This window comes from Exophiala mesophila, assembly GCF_000836275.1.
Source record: "Exophiala mesophila strain CBS 40295 unplaced genomic scaffold supercont1.1, whole genome shotgun sequence".
Classification (NCBI taxonomy): domain Eukaryota; kingdom Fungi; phylum Ascomycota; class Eurotiomycetes; order Chaetothyriales; family Herpotrichiellaceae; genus Exophiala; species Exophiala mesophila.
The window spans coordinates 993,888-1,017,866 of record NW_015622504.1 but is presented as its reverse complement, the minus strand read 5'-3'; the positions used below and the strand labels follow the sequence as shown (position 1 = coordinate 1,017,866).

The 23,979-nt window shown below is 51.2% G+C and overlaps 8 protein-coding genes across 8 annotated transcripts; 3 read left to right on the top strand and 5 right to left on the bottom strand.

Moving 5' to 3' along the window:
- Positions 1-255: 255 nt before the first annotated feature.
- On the top strand, positions 256-1,890 carry PV10_00334 (histone H2B). The gene is made up of 3 exons (XM_016364389.1): positions 256-619; positions 692-763; positions 817-1,890. Exons 1-3 carry the CDS (start codon positions 448-450, stop codon positions 993-995), a joined length of 423 nt encoding a protein of 140 aa, XP_016228038.1. The 5' UTR covers positions 256-447; the 3' UTR covers positions 996-1,890.
- Positions 1,830-3,954, bottom strand: PV10_00333 (uncharacterized protein). The gene has a single exon (XM_016364388.1). The coding sequence runs from the start codon at positions 3,608-3,610 to the stop codon at positions 2,063-2,065; it is 1,548 nt and encodes a 515-aa protein (XP_016228037.1). The 5' UTR covers positions 3,611-3,954; the 3' UTR covers positions 1,830-2,062.
- A 187-nt stretch (positions 3,955-4,141) lies between these two features.
- PV10_00332 (uncharacterized protein) lies at positions 4,142-6,937 on the top strand. Its single transcript, XM_016364387.1, has 2 exons — positions 4,142-4,417; positions 4,466-6,937. Exons 1-2 carry the CDS (start codon positions 4,315-4,317, stop codon positions 6,742-6,744), a joined length of 2,382 nt encoding a protein of 793 aa, XP_016228036.1. The 5' UTR covers positions 4,142-4,314; the 3' UTR covers positions 6,745-6,937.
- A 458-nt stretch (positions 6,938-7,395) lies between these two features.
- On the top strand, positions 7,396-8,665 carry PV10_00331 (uncharacterized protein; the record flags this gene model as incomplete). Its single annotated transcript, XM_016364386.1, has 1 exon — positions 7,396-8,665. One exon carries the CDS (start codon positions 7,396-7,398, stop codon positions 8,626-8,628), a length of 1,233 nt encoding a protein of 410 aa, XP_016228035.1. The 3' UTR covers positions 8,629-8,665.
- A 1,903-nt stretch (positions 8,666-10,568) lies between these two features.
- On the bottom strand, positions 10,569-16,680 carry PV10_00330 (uncharacterized protein). Its single transcript, XM_016364385.1, has 2 exons — positions 11,255-16,680; positions 10,569-11,202 (listed from the first exon to the last, which is right to left on the bottom strand). The coding sequence occupies exons 1-2, from the start codon at positions 16,064-16,066 to the stop codon at positions 11,038-11,040; spliced, it is 4,977 nt and encodes a 1,658-aa protein (XP_016228034.1). The 5' UTR covers positions 16,067-16,680; the 3' UTR covers positions 10,569-11,037.
- A 1,860-nt stretch (positions 16,681-18,540) lies between these two features.
- PV10_00329 (uncharacterized protein) lies at positions 18,541-19,835 on the bottom strand. The gene is made up of 2 exons (XM_016364384.1): positions 19,462-19,835; positions 18,541-19,382 (listed from the first exon to the last, which is right to left on the bottom strand). Exons 1-2 carry the CDS (start codon positions 19,746-19,748, stop codon positions 18,584-18,586), a joined length of 1,086 nt encoding a protein of 361 aa, XP_016228033.1. The 5' UTR covers positions 19,749-19,835; the 3' UTR covers positions 18,541-18,583.
- Positions 19,836-20,217: 382 nt separating this feature from the next.
- PV10_00328 (uncharacterized protein) lies at positions 20,218-21,399 on the bottom strand (the record flags this gene model as incomplete). Its single annotated transcript, XM_016364383.1, has 2 exons — positions 20,218-20,694; positions 20,776-21,399. The coding sequence occupies 2 exons, from the start codon at positions 21,397-21,399 to the stop codon at positions 20,218-20,220; spliced, it is 1,101 nt and encodes a 366-aa protein (XP_016228032.1).
- A 638-nt stretch (positions 21,400-22,037) lies between these two features.
- PV10_00327 (uncharacterized protein) lies at positions 22,038-23,851 on the bottom strand (the record flags this gene model as incomplete). The annotated part of the gene is made up of 3 exons (XM_016364382.1): positions 22,038-22,942; positions 23,000-23,401; positions 23,477-23,851. 3 exons carry the CDS (start codon positions 23,849-23,851, stop codon positions 22,046-22,048), a joined length of 1,674 nt encoding a protein of 557 aa, XP_016228031.1. The 3' UTR covers positions 22,038-22,045.
- Positions 23,852-23,979: the final 128 nt, after the last annotated feature.

Sequence of the window (23,979 nt, the reverse complement as noted above, 5' to 3'; positions counted from 1 at the left end):
GCACTGGATCACGACCAATCAGAGCGGAGGAGAGCCAATGATCAAAAATGACTTTTCCGACGTGTTTGACAATACGTGGCAGAATTACAAGTTGTAACCATATCTTACCGCCAAGAATCATGATCCTGGAAGTTCATTGGATAAAAAGTGCTCAAAAACGACACGATATCAATACACTAATAAAATTGATCCAACCGTTACCCAGATCAACCCGCCCTCGCTCTGCCTGGTTGCGTCCCTGCCCTCCTTCCCTCTGATCAACCCGCTCCTCGCCCTCCCACCTCCCACCTCTTATAAGAGTAGCCATCATCCACACTTTTGAATGATTCCTTCCCTTCCTTCTTCATCCATCCACATTCTCACACTCACATACACTTGAGCATCCCTTCCATCTTCATACTCAACTAACTTAATCTTTTCGCGTCTTCGCAATCCAAATCAATCAAAATGCCTCCCAAAGCTGCTGAGAAGAAGCCCACCACCGGCGGCAAGGCCCCAGCCAAGGCCCCTCCTGCTGAGAAGAAGGAGGCTGGAAAGAAGACCGCCGCTGCCCCTTCAGGCGAGAAGAAGAAGCGTGGCAAGACGCGCAAGGAGACTTACTCCTCATACATCTACAAAGGTGAGCTTCAGCCTCCGATTGCGATTGCGCAATTCCGTCTACTTTGAGTCGTTCACTAACGCGTCTTTTCAGTGCTCAAGCAAGTGCACCCCGACACTGGTATCTCCAACCGTGCCATGTCCATCCTGAACTCCTTCGTCAACGGTTAGTCTGGTCTTCAAGATTCATCATATACTTTGGTTCTAATTAGCCTTCAGACATCTTCGAGCGCGTCGCCACTGAGGCCTCCAAGCTTGCTGCCTACAACAAGAAGTCCACCATCTCTTCTCGAGAGATCCAGACATCAGTCAGACTCATCCTGCCTGGTGAACTCGCCAAGCACGCCGTGTCTGAGGGCACCAAGGCCGTCACCAAATACTCATCCCAATCCAAATAGATAGCATCTTGAGGCTTCGAGGATGTTTGCTTGGTTCATGGGTTCTGTTTTATTGCAATGGGGTTGTGGCACAATGGATCAACGGTGTTGAAATGGGTTTGCGAACAACACTTTATGATGCGTCATGGGAATGGGGATTCATGATGAAAACAATGAGCCCGGCCTTTCTTAGAGAGCTGCCTCTTGGTTCATCACATCAAGTCAACAGGTCATGCTTAACGGTTTTCAGAGCTTTTTGTCTTACATCATGAGAACATGGTGGAGAACAAATGTACGATATTCACCAGGCTCGTGGGCATGTGAATCAAATTATGGCCAATTCCAGCTTCGATCTTGAAGAAGCACTGGATACATACAGACACAAATGCAAAGCATGAAATCATATGTTGAACTTGACCATTGTTTTGGGACTCTGCGAAGCTGCTCTGAAGAGCCATATTGTATATTCTGGCTTGTCGCGACTTGTCACCCGGAACGTGGCAATCGTTATTTGCATATGAACAGAATGTATTGCTCGTTGTATTTCCTACGATTGTATATTGACACGTCGAGCGGTCCAAACAATTTCAGAAGTTGAGAGCGACTCGAACAGCTTCCAAGTTCGCAGTTCAATCATGCCGACCACCTCCTGCGATGCATGTAGAGGTTCCATTCCATTGTTGTGGCACTTGGACGCGTGGGTGAGAGCAATGCGCGCTAAGACACGCCACCGACCGCACGGCCGAGGGTTCGTCAAATCAGCAAGCACGTGAGAGGGCCTCGGGGCTCAGGCGCGCAACACACGACAGCAAGCAACGGGACACCCTGTTAATTTCTTGCCATTGGATTATTATCGTTTGCATAACATCAAATTCAAACTCACTACTACCTACAGGCAGGGCAGGTCTGATTTCGGCCGTGTGTGTGTCTGCACTGTGTGGTCGGACCACAAACTATAGTATGATGATTTCGAGTCCCTGATTTAAGCAAGTGTGCCAGCCGCTAATTTCTCCTTACGCCAACCCAATGGGAAAAGAATAACATCTTCCCAAACTTCAAGAGCGTTTAATATATCATGTCCATCAGTGTCATTCCTGCTTCGTCTCTGTGCTGGGAGCGATGCTTGGTGTAGGCTGAGTATTCGTATGTTGATTGGAATCCGCTGCAGTCACGGCTGTTGGAGTCGTGGCATGGACCAGTTCTGGCTGGTCGTCCTCGGCTTCTCTGGCATCATTGCCCAACACAGTGACCGTCTCGTCGTCATCTTCGTCATCGAATGTTTCTACCTCGTCAACTGCTTCCTTTCTCTCTCGCGTCTGCCCAGGTACGGGCGGCTCCTTCTCGTATAGGTTTATAATGCTCTTGCCCTTGACCTCGCTCAGCCTTCGTTTGAAGTCGTTCCAATCTGCTTCGTCCTTGATCAGGAACCCGATAAGCATGCTGGGATCCATCTCGCTGATTCGCAAACCACGCAGTCGACGCGTGTGACACGTTGCGATCTCTTCTTCGGTATATTCAGCAGGATTGGATTTGTAGGGTAGTGCGGGGCGGGTTTCGTGTGGATCGAGGTAGAAGAACATGTCGCCTTGACACCCAATAAAGTAATGCGATGATGATGGCCGTCCACCAGCAATTCCTATTGATTGAGGGAAGGTGAGAATGCTCTTGAGCGCTTCGTGGTAGACCGGGGTGATACGATCAAGACCGAGCCGGATACCTAAAAGCACCAGTGTTGGCTGAATAGTCTTATCGGTATCACTAGTTGCGGCAATGCTGCGGAAACGGTCCTCGTAAACTTCAGAGGCGGATGGAGTGACATAGACATGCAGCCCTGCGGCAGCACACTCGCTAGATAGCTCCTTGATACAGGATGCTGTAGCGGATGGACCAAACCACTGACCTGGGTGAGTCCCGCATGCTGATGCTCCGTGTTGTACAAAACGGTGGATAGAAAAAGGAGCGTCAGGAGAGTCGGCAAAAAGTGAAAGAATATGGGCTTCAGATTCTGTGGAGGGAGAGGGAGAGGGAGAAGTTGTGGAGCTAGGCGTTGGATGAACATGCGGTCGGCGCCAATCACGACCGAGTTGAAGGAGCATCAGGGCGTTAGCAAGGAGTGATTGACCAGATCGGATCATACAGCCCCAGCCGGTGTCACTGGTGAATCCCTCGCGCTCAGTCAGATTGCGGAGTCGAACAGAAAATGAAAGACTTGAACTGGTGGAAGGATCTTGGGAGCGAGGTATAGGCGTAAAACTTGAACGATATGTCATCCAGATCTTGGACTCGAAGTCATCCAGAAATGCGAGAGGCCATCCATGGTCAGCCGGGTCATTAGACAGAGAAGGGATATTCTCCCCTGTCACATGTTGGGCATCATCAAAGCTGCTCGTGCTTTGAGCTTGTGTTACCTGCTGCGACTCTGCAGCGGTTGAGATGCTTGCATTGGAGGGATCATGGGACTCGATCGAGGACTCGATTTCGACGACGTCATCATGGTCAGTCGTGCTTACCGGCTTCGGTGGAGCGGCTTTATATTCTTTCCCCAGTAACCATATTGAAGCGCCAGACATATCATCGTATTGAGGCGGAGGGTCGTAGAAATAGCGCACGAAGCGCTTGTAATCGACGCCGTTCATGATGCCCTGAACAGGGAGGCGCTGAAGGGTGATTGACAACGCATGCAGCAAGTCAAAGTTGTTTGGCTGTGGAGGCAGGCTCCTGGACTCGGTAGAATGCACCAGCACGTAAGTTGTCTTCTCTTTTCGAAGTTGTGATGACTCTAGGATGTCGAAGCTCGGAAGGGGTAAGTCTGGGGCGGTCAGTTGGTAGTGATGGGAGAAGAGGGCTCGTATGGCTTCCAGGGTGAATAAAGGACTAGAGTGAGGCTCGGTGGTAAAGATTCTGCCTATCACGCTTGACGGATATAATTAAATTTTAGTTCGTTATTCGATCTGCTTGTGTCGATGTTGGGGGGTAGAGGCTATCTGCGACAGACACAAGACGTCAGGCATCTCCATGTCTGCATAACATGAATGTCAGCCTTGTGGCGTTGGGTGGCGGATCGGAAGAATCTATTGGCCGTCTGGCGGGCAGGCATGACTCAGGCTTCATCAATCGCAGTCATGATTTGACTCAATCAAATCTTTTGTTCTCATCGTCATTCAGCATCTAAGACTGGTGACCCCTCCCATCAGATCAATTGTAACAACTTCGTCTTGCAGTTCTTCTTCGTTCATTTACGTGTTCCAACTACCAGTGTCCAGTTCTCATTTTTCTATCCCCTCCTGACCATAGTTCTAGCCCAAAAACGAAGCCTTGCAGGGCAACTGCACCCCTCACAATGGGGGCGCGTCAACGAGGTCAGATGAGAGCAAAGAAGAAACCTAATGGAAGTCTGAAAGGCTCTCCGTTGTCTCAGAAGCAGATGAATTCATCCCTCAAGGGTATAGCTGTTCTATCTATTCCCAGTACAATCTAATCTTTGCCTTCAGTCCAGTCCCTCGACCCCTCCATTCGCCACAGAGCATTGCTTGCAGACTGGCAGGATTTCGCTCAAAATCATCCACCCAACTCTGGGAACTACGGCAACAGTTTCAGTATGTCTCAAGAAGCCAGAAATACGGAAAGACATACGGTAGCCTGGGGTGCTACAAGATTGCGAGACAAGGGAATCAACTTCGTCAGTGCTGGCAACCTCATTCGTGACGAGATTGAGAACACTCCGGATGGTACAAAGCAGTCGAACGAGCAGGAATCGCCTGTTCCCACTGAGGACAGTCCTGCTGTTGGACCTTCTACCGAACCTACACCTCCACCTTCTGAGCAGCCCACTGAAGTGGCCCCAGCCCTTTCGAGAATTGATTCAGATAACGGAGACAAGCCGGCTCGACGAGATTCAATCCTCTCACAGTCTTCGGAGGAGATTGTTTTCAAAGGTCGAATGAATGGTGGTAGAAAGCCTTACCGTTCGCTTGGTGCCCCTCTCGCCAGCTCGTTGCCGACCACAAGTCCGACACCAGAAAAGCCAACCGTCAACAGCCCTTCTCCTTCGCCTCTGCCCTCACCAGGCCCCGACTCTACAGATCCCAATCCCGACCCTTATGCCAATATCTACTCGACAGAGCGAAAACGATTCGACCGAAGAGGTCGACCGATGAGACAGACTTCGGATTCGAAAGAGGAGAGGCTTATCATGGAGGATTATATTGCCAACATGAATCTTGAAGACGGCGATGACGAAGGTGACGACGCCGAAGAGCGTGGAGAACCTCGACGTGGCAATGAGCATTATCGATTCTTTGATGGCTCGGCCAAGGCCAACGTCAAAGTTCAGACACTGCTTCCGAGTCCTCCTACCACAAAAGGCAACGTTCATCAGGCAATCGACTGGAACTCGACTGATCTTGAGGACTTTGACGAATTCAGCACGACGGATGAGGACGTTGCCGAGGTTAGTCAAGTCCTTCGCCGCAGAGAGAGGCCTTCTGGTATGCAGTATTTAGTCACTGGGATTGGGCAGGGTGCCAGTGATGCAAAGTGGGTTCTCGGCGAACGTCTCAAGACACCCTCGGCCATCGAAGAAATCCGCATCTACAAGGAAATACAGGCCATGAAAGTCTTGGAGTCGACTGAGGACACCAGTGACACCAGTGATGGCGATGAAGACGACGACGATGAGGACGACGATGAAGCACTTGACGACCTTGTCAATGACATTAATTCTGAAGACGGCGAGAATCAGCGTATTTTCAAACGCACAGCTCGTATGACAGATGAGCAAATTGCGCGAGCCTTGGCAAAGCAAGAAGAATTGGGTATGGGTGGCGATGAGGTGCTCCTGTTCGACGGTCAGACTGATGAGCCTGACGATTTCGATTCTCCCCCGAATTTCATTCCCTTCTCGACTTCAAAACACCTTTCGAATCGGACCAAGTCTAAGCGTAATCGGCGACGAAACGATCACTTTCCGCCAGCAGAAGCATTTGCAGATGCCCTTGAACAAGATCCTTACGGTGCCTTCGACATTATGGATTTTGATCGACCCAGCCTTCGACCAAAGAAGAAGGGGCGCAAGGCTGATCTACCGTTTGAGCTCGGAGTCGAGGATGATGATCTGGCTGAGATGCTGAGAACCCAGTGGCACAAGGATCGTGAGAAGAAGGCTTCGAGGAGGCGTGAGAAGCAGGCGGAGCGAGAGGCGGCTCTTTTCGAAGCGGGTGAGCGGAATCGTCCAGATGCCATCAAAGCTGAGATTCGACAATTCCTGGTGTCCGAAGCACAGTCACTGGAGTTGGCGCCCATGGATTCGGCACTCCGCGCGTCTGTCCACCGGCTGGCTAAGTCCTTGAAACTGAATTCGCGTTCGCAAGGGAAGGATGGACACGGCATTGGACGGTTTCCGGTCTTGACCAAAACTTCTGGCACACGTTACTACACCATCGACACTATTTGGGAGATTGATAATCTCATGAATCTACGGAAGTTCTTCCCCCGGGGGCAGGGTGGCTCTTATCGGGGCCCAGGCGCTGCTAATATTCCTGCTGTAGCCAGAGCTCGGCGTGGAGGAGGTGGGGTCATGTCTGGAGCGACGTACATGAATGGTGATATCGTTGGTGCGTCTGCGCCAGAGATCGGTGCGGAAAACAAAGGTCGTGCTATGTTGGAGAAGATGGGATGGACCAGTGGCATGGGTATTGGTGCTATCGGAAACAAGGGTGGCATTGATGTGATCAAGCATGTCGTGAAGACCACCAAAGCTGGACTTGGTTGAGTGTTGTTGGGCCTGTCAACTACACCGAGATGTCCCTGTCCTGCTGTGTCAAGGTTTTACCTCAGTTTGTGGGGTACTTAAGGCGTCTGTGGGATTGCATGGTTAGAGAGGTTAGAGCACAGGAAATGGTCGCATAGAGGTTCGAAACTACGAGTTCTGTGATAAATGTACGACAAGAATGCCCCAGTGTGCGCGCAACTCATTAGTTGTGAGTGTGTATACATTTCTTGGTGCTTGGTTCAAGTGCCTTGAGTTCCGGGGATAGGTCCTTGTTTGAATCGGTCCTTTTTATTCGGTGTAGACGTTACATGTTGTATGTACTAGGTATTGTAACCTTTGGTGGTTGGGATGGTGTTAGGAGTAAGTGGCGCTAGTTGGATATTTTTATTCAAACCTTCAATCCGCGCAACCAATTAACACAATCACCACGACACCACCATCCACGTTCAGCCTCAACCCTCGTATAGAATACGTCGTCACCCATAGCTAGGTTGTAGGCACCTCTATACTCGATGCGTCCGAAAGCAGACCAGGAGTTGACCCCGCAGAGGGCACAACGACGTGTAAAGATGGCCGCACGTCACTCCTCGTATGGCGGAAGACTCCAGCCATCTACCTCCAAACAACACAGGTCGACCTTACATTACAAGTATGAGAGTACTCATAATCGGCGGAGGTGTTGCCGGCCTCGCATCTGCGCTTGCCTTGACAAAATGGGACCCCGAGATTCAACGGATCACCATCGCTGAGATTCGCAACCAACCAACAACTATCGGCGGCGCTGTCGGCCTCACACCAAATGCACTGCGCTGCCTTCACCACCTTGGTGTTCTCGAGCATATTCGGAGGGGGCAATCTGGCACAGAAATCGACCTGATCGAAATATTCGCCATCCACACCGGGGCGAAACTTGGAGAAATCAAGTTCATCGGTCCATCTGGTGAAGGTGTTGGTGATCCCAAGCTCAAAGGCCTGCGGATTATGCGGGCCGATCTAATGCGAGCTCTCCTGGACGCCGTGGAGTTGAACGACAAAATAACCATAGAATACGACCGCAAGGCATCTCAGATTGATACTGAGACCGACGAGGTTAGAGTTTCATTCGCTGATGGCCACAGCACGTCCGTAGATCTACTCCTTGGATGCGACGGCATACACTCGTTCACCCGAACGAATCTTGTTGACATAGAACGCATGCCGAGCTACAGTGGAATTTCTGCAGCCTTTACAGTCGGCGAACTCGACCCAGGAGCCCATGTTCCATGGAAAGATACAGGACTCTGCCAATCACAATGGGGCGCGCTGATGACCACATACCTGGAACCAACACGAACCAAGCAATTCATGGCAGCAATCATGGAGACACCAGACGTCAAGTCCAAGGATGGTTGGCGAGCACGGGCAACAGAGCAGGAGAACATCAAGAACAACATCAAGGAGCGGTTCGGAAACAGTGCAGTGAAATTTCTCGACCCTCTGATCGAAGCCACTAACCAATGGACACTATATCCTGTCTACAACCTCGCCCCCAAAGGCAAATGGAGCACCCATCGAGTGATGTTACTAGGGGATGCCGCTCATGCAATGCCACCCCAGGGAGAAAGTACGGCACACGCACTGGAAGATGCCATCATCTTCGCTCGGATCCTGGCGAAGCATAAATCAGGTGGGCTGGATGTGGTTTTCAAGAAGTACGAGGACATCAGAAGACCATCCATCGATCGAGCATATGAGGAATCTGTCTTTGGGTGGGATACCCAGAAAGACAGTGGATGGATCTCGTTTCTGCTCAAGACTTGGATGACTTCGGCTTTCTTGTGGTGGACGGCTGCGGCAAGGAGCAAACGATATGCAGAGGATGTGGCAAGCATGGAACTTGAATAGAAACTTGAGGAAAGTAAGGTAGGTACTCTAGGTACTAACCTCGGGTAGGGTACGTAATATAGGTACTAGGTAAGTAATACCTGTATGTAGGTCTCTGATCAACTGATTTGCCAACAAAGAGAAGCACAACTCAGGGACGCTCCTGCCTTCAAATCAAATTAACATCACGTGACATCGTCCCGACTAAGCACATCAAACCAGCCATCTCACCCTCCAAATAGCAATTCTGCGAGCAGGAGTTTGGTAGCCGACATAGTAAACGGCACTTCATCAGTGGCCCTCTTCGAGGTCTGCTGTATCAAGACTTGAAGCTTGAATCCCAAAATTGAGAAGCAGCTGAATCTCGTGGGTGCCGCTTTTAACACTCATAACGCTAAACCAATTATGGGTATGTTCGTGACATCTTAGCAAATAGGGGCCGTACCCCTGGATTTTTTGAAATCCATTTATCTCGATATCCTGTGACGATGGGCAGATATTAAGACTCATGATGAAATCAGTAGAAAAATCTGCGCTATAAGACACCGTGAAGTTTTCGAAAACATGAACGCTGATCATTATGACGCAATATTGACTATCTAAGGAAGGAACTAGGTACCTAAGTACCTGCTATTTCATATACATAGAAGGAGCACTCCTTCCTCAAGTCTAATCCTTTCTTGAAAAATCATGCACCTCGAAATAAAAACTCATCTTCCCATTTCCACCATCCCCTGTCATACAAATAGAGAGTCAAACCACGAACTTGACCGGATGAACCTGGAAACTCCGTCTCGATGTCTCTGAAACAACGGTCTACGACAGCGGGATCGTCCACTTTATTCTGGATGGTGTAATGAGGACGGAAGGAGCGGCGGTCACGGTCCTGGGGACTTAGCCATGACAGCCAGAGGGAGCGTAGGTGGGTGAAGATGGTGTGGATTTGGTTAGTACTGGTATCGGCAGCATCGTTGCTGCTGCCGTCGTTCGACCTCGACCTAACAGGTGAGACCTGGATGCCCACGCCCTTGCGCATTCGGAACGGTGGCATTTTGGTCTCGATGGCAAATGTTGACGTTGTTGATGCTATGGCTTTGAGGTCTCGTTTAATCTCTCCGAGATGAGCGCCTGGCAAGGCGTGGAATAACGTCACATGCGATGACAGTTTGTTGAGTCGAGCAGGGAAGTGCAGTTGTCGCAGTGCCGTCATCGTCTTGTGGTGTGTTTCGTCTGTGAGGAGAGTCAAGACATAGAGCGTGTTTTGTTCCTTCGAGGGCACTGCTGATGTCGATCGGGGTTGGTGGTATTCTGGACGTCGAGATCCATGTTCAGGTCGATGGTGTTGGTGACGACTCTCACCACCACCAGAGTCAGCGGCCGCTGTGCTTCGAATCCTGGATCTTGTCGATCTATCCGCCGATGTCGAGTGCACTCGTATGCCCCATAAACCGGTCAGAAAACCTCCTCTTCCCCTTCTCCCTGACTGGCATCCGATGCCTATGGGCGAGGGAAGAATCTCCCTGAGAGAACAACTCAGGCATTTCCTCATCGTGTCATGGCAGTGTTCAGCACCGGTTTGGCCCTGGGTCAACGTGGTTTGAAACCGGGCTCAGACTGGTTCAGGCTGGTTCGGAGCTGATTCAAAACTGGTTCAGCCCTGAAGTCATAGATAGTAAGTAGTATGGTAACACTTGAAGATAGCTTAGTAGGTACGACGATCGGGAGTACTACCTCAAGTACTTTACTTAGGTAGGTACCTAAATATGAGCGACGTCATGACAATATACGGCCAATAAAGCGCTCGACATTCGAAAGCACGGCCAGAACTTCCTATGTTCCTATTACAGCATTCACGGCATCATTCTACTAGGTAGTATGTACCTAGTAGTACTAAGTTACAGTAGTTAGTAAGTAGTACTACCGAGTACTTACCTACATGAACACCCTTCTAGTTCGGGTCCTAGGAGTTTGGATGAGATCTCATTGAAGGAGCACCAGCACCTTAATATGGTATTAGCGATCTGCCCTGACGGGAATCTTAATCCGTCTGTCTTATCAACATGCCTGCCCCTTTTTGAGGTGAAACTGAGGGCCAGCCTCGAATGCTCACACCTGGAACCCGGGAAGATGGTCACGAAATTCCCAATTGTGACCTTCAATATGCGGCATTAGATTGACCACATGTTTAAGCACATCCCGCAATGCTCAGCTGTTGGACGTGGCATTCATTGGGTAAGCCCCAAATCCATTTTTCCATCTCACATGCCCATTGTTATGTTTCCCAATTTCGCTGTATTAGTTCCCTGTAATTCGACTGTCTGATCATCCAATGAAAGGGAGTCAGTCACCAACCAGTAGTGCTGCTTCCAATTCTCTGCTCGCCTGGGTATATAAACAAAAAGCGTAACCCATTACAATCATGATCTTGCCTCAATAGGCAGCAGTGGTCTCATCGTCACTGTCGATTTGATTGGGGCTTCCCCTAAATCGTGTTCTCTTGACCGCACTTGGGTCTGCCCTGGCCCCAACCAAAGGTCTTGGACCTGATGGTTTACGTCCCTGGCTCTGTGGTGAACGCAGAGCTGCCACCGGTGACTTAAGGCAAAAATCAGTAATGGTCCAACAAAACTTCTCGAAATTCACATACCTTGTCAAATGCGGGGCTCCCAGCCCTGGCCGCTGTTACGTGGTCGACGTAGGTTGGCTGTCTGTTGGCACTGCCCGAGGGTTGGGGGCTCATTAGCACCTTGGGTGGACGCTGAGGCACAAGTGGCTCCCCATCGAGAATCTTCGGCGGACGTGGCGGACCTTGGGAGGCACCAGATCTGATACTTTGATTGTCATGGTGATGCATAGGCTCCGCTGAATAAGGAGCGTCGGATGTGGAGCCCATCGGGCCATCGTAGCCTGTCATTCCATGACCGCTACTATGCATGCCTGGGCCGTTCTCCCACTGCGATGAAGTTTGTGATGCGGGAGAGAGTTGATCGTGATAGTATTGAGCTTCGGACTCGAGTCGAGACTGATATCGGCCGGTCGGTCCTTGTCTGGGTTGGGGATGTTGGAGATTGACGCTGTTTCGATGAGCCTGATACTTTGGGTTATCGGAAACATGGCTGGGGATCAATGGTGATGGTGGGCGATGATCATCGTCACCGTACTGATCATGGTTGAATGATGTATTCGATCGGAGTCGGTCATCTCCCTCAGGGTCATGGTCGTAGTCATATTCACCCAAGTTGGATCCTGAGCGAGACATCTCTGAATATGGTCGATGTCGTTGCTGACTTGCACGAAAGTTCTCAGCGGACGAGGCGGTCGTTTTGGACCATCTTGAGACCATCTTGGAAAAAAAAGGAGGTGCGAATGATTTGTGCTTCTTCCCCGACCCTTCTCCCTGCGACAAATGAGGTGTATTGTCCTGACTCAGTGAGCCAGCAGCTTGATCAATTGTTCGAGGAGGTGTTTGCAATGGCACCGAAGCTCCTCTAACGTGCGGATCTGTCCGCGGAGGTGTTCCATGTGGTGGCTGATTGACTTGGATATTGCCAGCGACTGGAGCCCCTAGATGGTCATCATATTCATCATACTCTTCGTTGTCCTCCATGACTGTGCTCACACGATTGCCAGACTCACGATGGTGATTGTAGTTGCGGTAATCCGCTTGACGAGAGGAGTTGTTGGAGAAGAATCCAGAGCGATCTCCCGTAGATGACGTTCCTGCTTGTCCATCTGGCTCATAACCAGTGTCGGTGGGAGCCCGAGTATTGTCAGCTGACATTAGACTAGTCTGTCTCGCGCCAACTGTTGGCATACTGCCTGATTGTGCCCCGCGCAGTCCTTCCATCTCGTGGAGCAGACGGAGAAGCATCGCTTCGATGTTTTGGAGTTCTTGTGTGTTCTTATTCCCCAAACCACGTAGGGCTCTCTGAAAGACGTTTCGACGTTTGGCCGGGAGATCGTCTTCTGAATTGGCCGAGCGTGCTGGAGGACCTGCGAAACCAGGTTGAGGCCGTGGACCTCCCACAAGTCTCTGGAGCTTGTCATGTTGACTCGCAGCATTGTCCATGAGCAGTTCATCTTGCTCGGCAATGAATTTCTTGACGTCCTCAAACGAATTGCGCATCTCTGCAGCGCTGCGAACGAGAGTGACCAGAATCTCAGTATCTCGAGCGTTTCTCTGCGCATCGCGGATAGTGAGATGATCCATCAATCTCACAATATCTCTCGATTGAATGCGATCGCGATTTCGGTCTATGGCGCTGTCGAAACCAGGAGACAAGCCTCGTGAGGTACCACTAATATATTGATCTCGTGGTGTGATTGTGAAAGGGTCATCACCAAGCATTGGATCCTGAAGAGGAATGTCGGGAGTGAATCTATCGTCGTGGAGGGCAGCAGCGGGTTGATAGAGGCCCGGAGAAGGAGCATTCGCACCTGTCTCATAGCCCTCATCTTTGGCACCAGGCGATGCGGTGATGGGGAGAGCTCTGACATGCAGGTCTCGTTTCGGATCCAGATCATGGTTGTGTTTAAAGGACAAGGCTTCTGGCACTAGGTCAGTGCCTGCGGACCCAATATCTCGGCTGACCGGTGGTAGTGCAAGATCTGCCCTCGAACGTGGTGGAGTTGGATCATATGGCCAGTGTGATGTATCATCGGGGGGCACACCACTAATTGGACCTTGAATAACGGATGGATTTGTGGTGATCTCTGAGTTGGGTGACAGCTCAGCATTGGTGGGATCATGGACGACGGGTCCTTGACTGCCACTCGACCTCGCTGAACGCTGGTTGGAAGTTTGGGACACTCTTGATGATGGTCGAGCCAAAGCTTGCTGAGCAATGATACCCGCCACAGGAACGAACAAATTTGCGGCATGATCGCCATGAGAAAGCTGCTGTTTCAGTGGACTACCGGGTTGACTGTCGACGCCGCCACGATACGACAGATGTGGACTGTCCAACGCCCGTCGACCAGGTGAGCTCGCGTGACTCACACGTGGTGAATCAAGGTTGCTTTGGTCCACTGCAGAAGGCTCAATGAGCGAGGCAACAGCGGATTCGACGTCGGATTGATTGTCAATATACTCTGCTGTGGCACCCAAGGCTCTTGCGACTTGGCGTCCAGCGGTGACTTTGTCAACATAAGGGGAATGTCGATAGCTTTCGTTCTCGAGATGTTGCTCGTCAAAGATAGCATCGTCCTGTTGTTGCTGAGGGCTACTGTCGAAAGCGTCACCGTGCTGTCCCATGATTTCGCTTCGATTTTCCAGACTGATGCCATGAGGACGCATGGATCGAGCTTCCCCTGCAATTGGCGTGGAGGCAAATGATGAGATTGATTCTTGATCGGCTGCGACATCACGTTGTCTGACCGAACCTAGACTTTCAGTGCTGCGTGCACGCATGGTGGAATTGCGATTCGGTTCTGTGGTAGCATAGCTAGCAACACTCTGGATTGGACTAAGGCCACGTCTGATAGGATGTTGTTGGTGCAGATTTCTCTCATACGCTCGTGCCAATTCTGGATCTGTCAAGGCTGCGAACCCATGAGTCGCAAAGTCGGGGTCTTCCGCTTCGCGAGACTCCACACTGACTACATCATCGGCAAGTTGATTCCTGGTTGATAAGTCGTGACCCGACAGATCGTGCTCTGAAAAGTTGCCATGATGAGTACCCAGTCCGCGTCTGAGATCCACTGTATGTTTGGTCGGCGTATGCGTTCTTGGTGACGACAGAGCAAGGGGAGAGCCCCGAACCACCTCGCGAACCTCTCGCCGGGTAGGAGTAGCGGCGCCGCCGTCGAGGGACGACTGTAGTGAACTTCTGGTCAGATCCGTGCCAACCTCACTGACAAATGGCATCGCAGGTACTTTGTGTTTGGAGAAAGCATCATCCTTTTCAGCGTAACTTGTGCTTCGACTACTGCGACTTTTGCTTCGTCTTCTCCGTCGTCTCTCAGATTGATCGACGCTTGAGCCAGAATCATGAGATTTGAGAGCAGCAGCTGTCAAAGCAGCTCCACCAATGGCTCCGGCAGCGATGTCCCGGGTACGGTGACTTCTCGAAGATTTTCGGTGTTTCTTTTCATCGCGGTAACTGCCACTGTCCAAGGATTCGGAGGGGTCGTAGCTTTGCTCTGAGGGAGAATCGTACTCGTGATGTCGATGTCGTCGAGATGTTGCGTGTTTTCCACCGTCGACCTCACGGCTGACCCTTCTTTTTGTCTTGCTTCCGGACGATCTGCGATGAGGCCTCTCCTCTTTGGAGACCGTAGTGCTGGACAAGTCGGAGTAATCTGCCAATTTGTCATGCCGAGATCTGTGATGCGTCTGATCTCTTTTCAGGTCTTTGAGCTCGGGAAGAATCAAGCGTCGAACGATGTCCTCGACCGTCTGGATCAACTTTGGATTGTTTGTGAGGGAGACATTCGAAGTGCCTGAGCGGACTGAGCGTTGTTCCTGAGCTCTCGCGCCGGCCGAAAGATGTGAGCCACTGAGTAAGCTCGAGCCAGTGGCGCTGGGGATGGAATCGTCGTCGATTTTCTTTACGGTGCGACTTCGTAGTTCACTAGGTCCTCCGGTTTCGACATCTTGGCCACCACTGGTATAGCTCGAGCTATGACTGCCACGATGTCGTTTGCTGGTTGTGCTGGTGTGGACTCTTGGCTTGTTACTCAGCTTTTCGATGACTTTCTGGGTGATGCGCTCATTACTGACATTGCGATCACTGGGCATGATGGGAGGTTTCAAAGCGGCAGTATCCACAGTGGAACGGGCCAGGGTGGCGCTTTGGTCAGAAGGAGCCATGATGATAGGCGGTGGTAGTCCAAGATTGCTCTCTGGGGGCATAGAAGAGATGTCAGAACCGGGGATGATGAACCTGGGTTCTGGAGAGGCACTAAGCGAGGATAAGTCACTTGGTTCTCCTTGCTGAACGTCAATCTCGATAGGGGCTCGGGGTCGGATGAGTCCAGCGGAGTCGAGAGATGAGATGCTCTCGTCGACCACGTGTTCTTTCAAGGTCTCGTTCCCACCAAGAACAATGCGGTGGGTTTGTGAAGGTCGTCTCGGCGACTTTGATTCGGTGACTAAGATATGACTTTGGTCTTTCTCTTTACCTTTGTCTTTGCGGGAGTGCGAGGGGGTGTAGCGAACTCGGAGGCTGGGCCGTCTCCGGCCTGAGTCCGAGACCTTGCTCCCTTCGAAGAGTTCTATAAGCAGGGAGGTTTGGGATTGCTGGCCAGGTTTGGAGAGCTTGCCCAGTTGTCTATGCTTGGAGGCGGTCGTGATGGTAATTGGGGTTCCGTCGGTTGGAATCTCCTCCCAGGTCTTTTCAGGTCTTTGGGAGAGGTCGGTGGCTTGATCAAGGTCAGTTTCCAGACCGGCTTCGTCGGCCGAGCCCAGGAGGGAGTCAGTAGGTGCAGGCAATAGTGGGCGTCGACTTGTAAAGCCCATGCTGGAGGGACTCAAACTTGGCAATGCATGAGTGGCATACGCTTGGCTGGCTGCGTACGCACTGTTTTAGGGTCTTGGGGATCAGTAGGGCGAGGGATTGGCGACTGCAGGCATAATTGGCCCAAGGTGGGGAAGTGTAGTGACTTTTTTTTCCCAGGCGGCTGTAAACAAAGGTGAAGCGGCGATGGAGAGGGATGTTGTAGCCAGAGATGAAGGGGAGAATGGCCGCGATATGAGGCTGCAATGGGTGTGAGCGAGAGGAGGGCGCTGCGATGGCAGTGTGGTCGGTCTTGGAGGATTGAGAGGTTGCCTGGAGCGCAGGCTTGACTTGTGTGAGAGAGATTTGGTTGGTAGGCAGTGTTGGGTTGAGGAATTAATATGAGGCTGGGAGAATCTCAGGTCGGATTGGAAGCCCAGGGGCGAGGAAGGACGGAAAACTTGGATGGAGCAGAGAACTCAATGCTTGCTGTAACGGGAGGATGAAAAGGTCTCAAGGACTGCGCTGGCAGGTATACAAAGGACAAGTTTGGTGATTTGGGTATCTCGTTGAAGAAAAGGGTATGGTGCAGTCAGAAGAAAGAGGAAACAAGCGGTGGGAACTCTCGAGATGGGGACGGCGTGACTGCGTCTCTGGAGACAAGTGTGGATGGAGTTCAGGTGCTTGATCGCCCGTTAAGCGTTCAGCAGGGGTGCAAGACCCAGTCATGTGGGCCGAGGGGCGAGACTTTCGTAGCCTACAACCGTATAGGATGGCTCAGTCAAGAGGGAGCTTGGGCACCTCTGGAGGTTTGGTTTTGGCCAGCCAAGCACTGCACGCCATTGAGCTGTCGAGCCTACTATGTATGTACTCCGTAGTCACAGGGTTTCGGAACCGTTCAAGTGGCAGAGATGACAGCCGGTTGGGTGGCAGTCCAGCGCCGCGGGATCAAAAGCAACTGGAGCTTGGAGCAAGTGTCAGTGTCACCCACAGTCCATTGCATGGTGTGTGGTACAGTGTTCGGTAGGAGGAGTGGTGGTGGTGGTGGTAGCTACACTTGCACTTGCCCCTAGTTGTAGTCCTAAGGCATTCTACTCCCTGCGCCGTCCAGTTTGCATTGATGTTTACACTGGTGTAGCGACTGCAGTATTTTTACGAGAAGTGTGCATCTCCTTGGGACAGGAATACTTCGATTATACAAATGAGGTCAGATTCAAGCTGCTCTCGTCGGAAGTCCGTGCGTTCGCATTTGCCCGCTGGTGATGAAAGAGCTCGTTTTTAAGGTTCTCGTGCCTTCCCGCCCATGACATGTTGGGGAAAGGGTCCTTGGGCCCTAGGGCCTTGAATCTATGCCCAAGCTCCCGGCGCCTCGGGCCACTTCGGGCCTCAGTGACTCTTCATAGGCGGTACTTCTGGGGGTTATCTTATCAACTGGGCCAGGCTTGTGTGTGGCATTCATGTGTGGTCAGGAATTTCAAGCCAGGCACGCCAGGGAGTTGGTGTCCGGTGTCACATTCCTTGCGCTGGTTGGATTGAACTAATTCATTGGCCATGCCTTGCAGATGCAGGATCAACAACAAGACTGCCCTGAGGCTGCAGTTCACCGAGTGCAACAAAAACTTCTGTTATTCTGACACAAACCTGAGTCGTTAGCCCTTGGTTGGCTGGCCAAACTGCCACTCCTGCCACTACCGAAGCAGCCCTCGGCCCTGGAAGTGGAGGGCTTTGCACGCAGACAAGCGGACCGCGTTGCCGCCTACCGATTTGCTAACCAATACAGTTCACCAGTTCTGTTGTTCCTCATCCCCACTATGCTGCACCCCAAGAGGTGGCGTACCTGGTTGAACAGACGACGGTGCGGGTGATAAACAAACCACTGCAGTGTGATGCTTATCATTCGTCCCTTTTTTGATCTGGCGCTGTGATACTGTGGTTGAAAGGTTCTGATGATGCCAGCGCACTCATGCTTTTTTCCCTGGCAGGATTGACATACGAAGATCCATGTTTGACCACGCTACCACAACGTCTCTCTACTCCGTATAGGTGCCATGTGAGGCAGCGAAGCTATCGAGTGGTCAAATTACCGCCTTCGATTTCCACGATAATTCCAAGTCTAATCAAGAGCATCTGTTCGTATTTCCATGTGTACACCGTGCATGGCTATCGATAACGAACATCCGTCCTTACCCTGCCCAAAGCACGGTGTCCATTGCGCCCCTGTCCCTATGCTCATAACCCGTAGAAATTGCCCGCACTACTTACGGATACACACGTGGGCGCACGGACACGCTGAGGAAGCTCCATGGCACTGTGCACCCACGCTTGTTTAACTTGGCCTCGATTGCCTTGTCAGGTACCATAAAAAAGGGCCCCAGAGGCAGTATTATGGCCACTTCTGCACCTCGCCCCTCTGGCTACACCGACTAATAAATATGGCGCTAAAAGGGGTGAACATCCCGTATTATCGTACTTTCATCAAAGCACATCGATAATCTATCTATGTCCACTTCTCGATTGACCACATACGTACACTATCACGACTATCTCTGGGCTTCAAACCCCTGGTCGAGAATATCTATCAATTCATCCAACCTCCGGATCCCCAAATCGGTGTGATCATGTGTCAACAAATGCTCATTTTCGTCATTGACCAGCAAGACGGTCGCCGCACCTGCTCTGCGCCCTGCTGACATGTCATCGATACTGTCACCAACCATGATCAACCCAGACCCCAAGTGTCTTTTGGCCAACTCCAGCACATCCCCGACTTCGTTGTCAACACCATCATCAGCCACAGTTCCATTTCTCTGTGTGCTATTCACATCGTTGTCTAGTCCCCAGGCCTGTGCAATCATCCACAACCCATCAGGACTGGGTTTGGGTCTAATCCCTTCTGTTTCTCGAGTCACCACCGGCTCAAACACCTCGCCTTGTAGGAATTTATCCAGTAAGTGCTGTACGGGAGCAGGAAAGTTTCTGGTACAAAGAGCCTTGGGAACCCCACGTCGGCCGAGGTAGGACATCAACTCATTCAAGCCGGGCTGGGGTCGCTGCTGTGTCATTGCTGTACGTTCAATTGCCTGAATCTTTGCTGCTGCTCGCGCTTGCGCCGACGTTGGCGGGGGACTTGGTTCCGAAATGCTGTGTGCAAGAGTCGCCTCTGACGGCGGACTTGAAGTGTTGCCTGGCGCGTGTGGACGTTCTGTGGCTGCTGCTTCTGATGCCGGCGAATCGACATCAGGCTCATTCGATAAGGATCGAATATGGTCTAGAATATCGACCGACCGCGGGATTCCCAGAGCTGCTCGCATCTCTTTGAACATGTAATTCTGAGGCAGACTGTCGTTGTCGAACGTAAGCCTTGTCAATCCTCGTTGCTCTCTCCATGTTTCATGCAGTAATCAGGTTGGCAACCTACCATAATGTTCCGTCCACATCGAAGATGATGCCCTTCAACTTGGGTCGATCGTGCCCACTGGCCGCCTTGGGGTTGAGAGGGGCAAAGCTCCTCTTGATCTGCATCCTTCCACGCACGTTGGCCGCACGGTGTCTTACTATCGAGGTCGTGAATCCGTGCTTCGTGAACTGCCGCAGAGATTCACTCAGGTATGTGTTTCTCCTCAACCGGGGTCTTGACCAAGATATAAATGTCGAAGATAAGGAAAAAGAGGTGCAGAAAGATGATGGGAGATTTCGAGGGATCATAGGGACCTGCTCTCAGTGCAAATAACTCTGGAATAGTTCATGACACATGAAAAAAAGGAAATCACCCCCAGTCAATAATGGCCAACCTATTTCGAGATGTTGATCACAGTATCGCCTATAAAATATCTGAGTCATTCACCCCGATATTTGACCAGCGTTGACACGTGATTTTTCATCCGAACGACAGCTCGTTGCCAAGGCTTACAACCTCACGACATCCAACCCTCGACTCTGTAGACCTTTTGACATCAAACTTCCCAACTTCACAATTTATGGTGTCTTTCAACATCGGCCATTTCTGTAAAGTCGCACAACTAATACATTGACCCATCGACCGTCGACTTCAATCTCTCTGTGAAGAGGGTCTTCCGCAACCATAGCACAACGAAACTCGGGATCCTCCAGTTACCAAAATGCGCCGTGCCTATCTCCTTACCTACCTGCACACCCATGAACTCTGTCAACCCGGTCAGCGATGTCCCTGTCCAGCACGCAAATAAATTCGCTTACTAGTTGTCATCCCTTTGAATCGCCGTGGGACTTTGTTGCTTAGAATGCTGACTATCGCCCCGGCCACGTAGCTTGACTGCTGGTCGCAGCTGAGGAATTGTGAAGCCCCAACTTCGCAAACATCCCCCGCCGCCCAGATGTTGCTGGTGCCTGGAATCCTCAGATACTCATCGACCTTCACGAAGCCATACGCATTGACAAACTTCTCTGAAAGGTAAGAAGAATTGGCGACTAATCCATGGGTTGGCAGGTATAGGTCTGCCTTCAAATGACTACCATCTGAGAGTGTCAACTCGTGGCCTCCATTGGCCAAATTCTGAACATCCAGAACCTTTGTCTGTGGCTTGACATTGACACCAAGGTCATGCAGGCCTTTGGTCACAATTTTCCACACGCTTTCCGGGGTTTCGTGTAGGACCGTCGGGCCGCTCGCAACCTGGCAAGTCTAGAGTCAGCGGGCTCATGGTGCCTCCGTTATCCATGGTTCTAACCAAAGTCAACTTCAATTGGTACTCACCAAAGTCACCTCCTTGGCACCCTTGTACGCAAATGAAATTTCTCCAGCGACTTCAACCCCCGTTGGACCAGCTCCAGCGATGACTATCGTCTTGGCCTTTTTTACTCGCGCTTGCAGGTCATGAAGAGCTGCCATTGTCTCCTCAGTCGACCCAACGCCCTTGAGAGGCAGGGGCTCCTTGGTTCGACTTCCAGTGGCCAGAATGAGCATGTCATACTGCAGTGAGATCTTGTCGTGGGGGCGGGAGATTTCCACCGTCTTAGCATCAACGTCAACATCCTCAGCGGTCCCAGTGATGAATTCAAATTGACCCGCGGGATATTGAGCAAATCCAGAAGCGATAGGCTGGAACATCTCATCATCGGTGAATTCTCCCTGGATCATGGCTCGAACCGAGGCGATATTCCAATAGAAGTGGGTGTTGGGCGAGACCAGTGTGATTTTGAATGCCTTGTTCTTGGCCTGCTTGAGAATTCGATGAGCAATACTGACACCTGCGAATGACCCTCCCAGAATCACAATTTGCTTCATCTCTGCACCGTTCGAGTCTGGACGCTGGGCCACACCAGTGACAGCTCCTCCAAGAAGGTGTGATGGCGCAGAAATGGCCTGCTGGAAAAGCATCACGAAGAAATTCAACATTGAGCGCCTGGGAGTATAGATTATGAGCGAACACCTGAGTGGCAGTCAGGTGAAATGTCAAAGGTCGGAGTCTTATATCAATTGATGGTGGACATTGTGTTCCGTGCTGCCCATAAACGTGGCGACCTCGAACATGCCCCCATACCGAGTATCTAGATACACCCCATCTCTCTTACGTGTGTTTGTCAAAAATGATTCCCTTGTTTGGGAAGCTAAGCGCGGTGCTCGCCAATCACGAGACGCAACGCCGACTCTGCAATTCTTCAGTCAAGGAAGATTGCGCTAATTGATGCTTCGAGATCGGCCAGGGTAACCTGAAGCCCCTGCGCTGAACTTTCTCCATTTCCCAGCACCCGCCTGGGGACAACGGAGATGGCTTTGAAAGAAACGTTCTTTCGGCCAATCAAAACGCTAAGCGCAGTACTAACCAATCAAATCGATAAGCGTGCCAATGAATCTGCAAAAGACCTCAGACCCACGCGGCGAGTATTCTGGTGTTGACCACTGTGTGAATCATCAAGGTGAGGGGTGAGGAGACTTGTGGCCCTGAATCTCGGTTCTAGAAAAGCATCCCATCATCGACGACTCCGGGAACCGGGACAGGTCAGAACCAACCTTGATTATGCCATCAGACAAGGATGATATCGCAAGCCAACTCTACTGCATGTTCCCACTCGAACTTGGGCGCAGACTGTCTTCTCTCCCATATTTCTTCCAAACAAGGCAGAATTGTTTGCCGATGCTGTCGCACAGGGTCAAGCAACGGCGGGGAGGAGAATAAGTCCCGATGGAACTGTTGATCTGGTGGCGCTGCAACAGAAGCGACGATGAAGAAAGGCAATATCAGATTCGGAAGAAGATCTGACGGTGTGTTTGACTGTATGAGCTCCAGGGTACTACCTACCGTCGGAGATACCAATTCCAGATGGTCAAAGCCATGTTTTACCAGATGCAGGTAGATGGATGCGGCACGGGCGAATAAGTAGGTGACAAATGATATAGGATCCGTGATGGCATGGCACGGTGTCCCGGCAACTTCTCGAAAACCCGAAGCCTCTTTGAAAAGGCCACATTGCATCTCTGTGTCGATGTCACTGAATTCCTGGGCAAACTGTGCAGTGTCGAAGATTCCTGCCAGCCGAGCTTGACACTGGTGTTGGTGAAGCGCAGCAATCCGCCCAAGAAGCAGCATGACCCAATTTTTGCAGCCCATGACGTGCTCGATCCTGGTTTGAGAGTTGTTGGTGATGGGACAGAAAGCATGAGGCGCAAGGCGTGGCGCTGTGCCGGCGGTAATGGAAGAGACGATATCCAGCCAGACCAATGTACTCCTCAGGAACCTAAAGCTTTCGATCTCCTCTGCCACGACTGGGTCATACACTGTGAGCGGCAGATCTTGATGTAGGATAGTGGTCGACGGTTCGGACAAGGGGAATCTCGTAACGTCATCCGTTGAGCCACGGTGGTACATATTGATACCTGCGGTGAGGTGGGCTTTCCATGATTTTCCGTGTCCAGTAAAAAGCTTGGAGGGTCGTGGTAAGCAGGGGGATCAGACAATGCATGGTATACGAGGAAATACCTCAAAAAATATTAGTTGGACGACGGCAGTGTTAATACCCAAGGCACTCTTGGGACAGTGATTCGACGCAAATTGGTTGAATGCTTTGATGCATATTTCAAGGTGCTGTTCTTGCTGAACCAAGGTCGCGGCTCGATATGTGCGGTGCGAGGTGTGTACAGGAATGGTGGCTCGCTGGTGGTACGCACCAAGGGCCAAAGTCGCGTGGTAGAGAGGCACGTTGTTCAGGATTATCGATAGCAGCCAGCCCCTTCCACCGAGTTGGCCTTCGGGTTTGTACATGGGGAATTGTAGCGGGAAGACATGATCTAGATAATGCATCAAGTGGCTTGATTCGTCCGGTGGGATGCAAGGTCTTGCCTCAATGGCCGAGGAATCAACATTTCCCAGTTGAGGAGGATTCTATGGTATGTTAGAGGTCTCGGCGTATCCATACCACGACGAGTTGCACACAGTAAAATGTTCGTAAATGCTCACCTGTACTGGCTCTTGCCCTGTATCACTTTCATCGAGGATAGGAGTTCGGGTAGTCTGAGCAGGCAAGGTTGCGCTGGTGGACGAAGAAGAGGAAGCCTTGGAGGTAATGGAGAGCACTTTTGGGGCGATTGTAACTGATGAGTCGCGCTGGATAATTCTCTTGCGTTTAGATCTGTGTTTGACGATCTCTTTGAGGCTGCTGGAGATTTCTCTTTCTTTTTCGCGGTCACTCATCCAGTCTGGTTTGAGGCCGAAGCCATAGCAGGTGATGGCAAGCGACTCGCAAGTTTGACATTGAGGATGGCGCTCGTCGCACTTCTTGCGCCGTAACCGACACGTCCAGCATCCTTCCTTACTCCGGAGTGCGCTGCTCATTGTTTTGGTTTCAGATGAAGATCCATCTTATGGCATTGATGAGGCTGGCGGGACGATTGTAAATCAAGATTTGGAAAGCGTCGATGCCAAGGATGGCAAGAGTGTACGAGGTATTTGCAGAAGGCAAG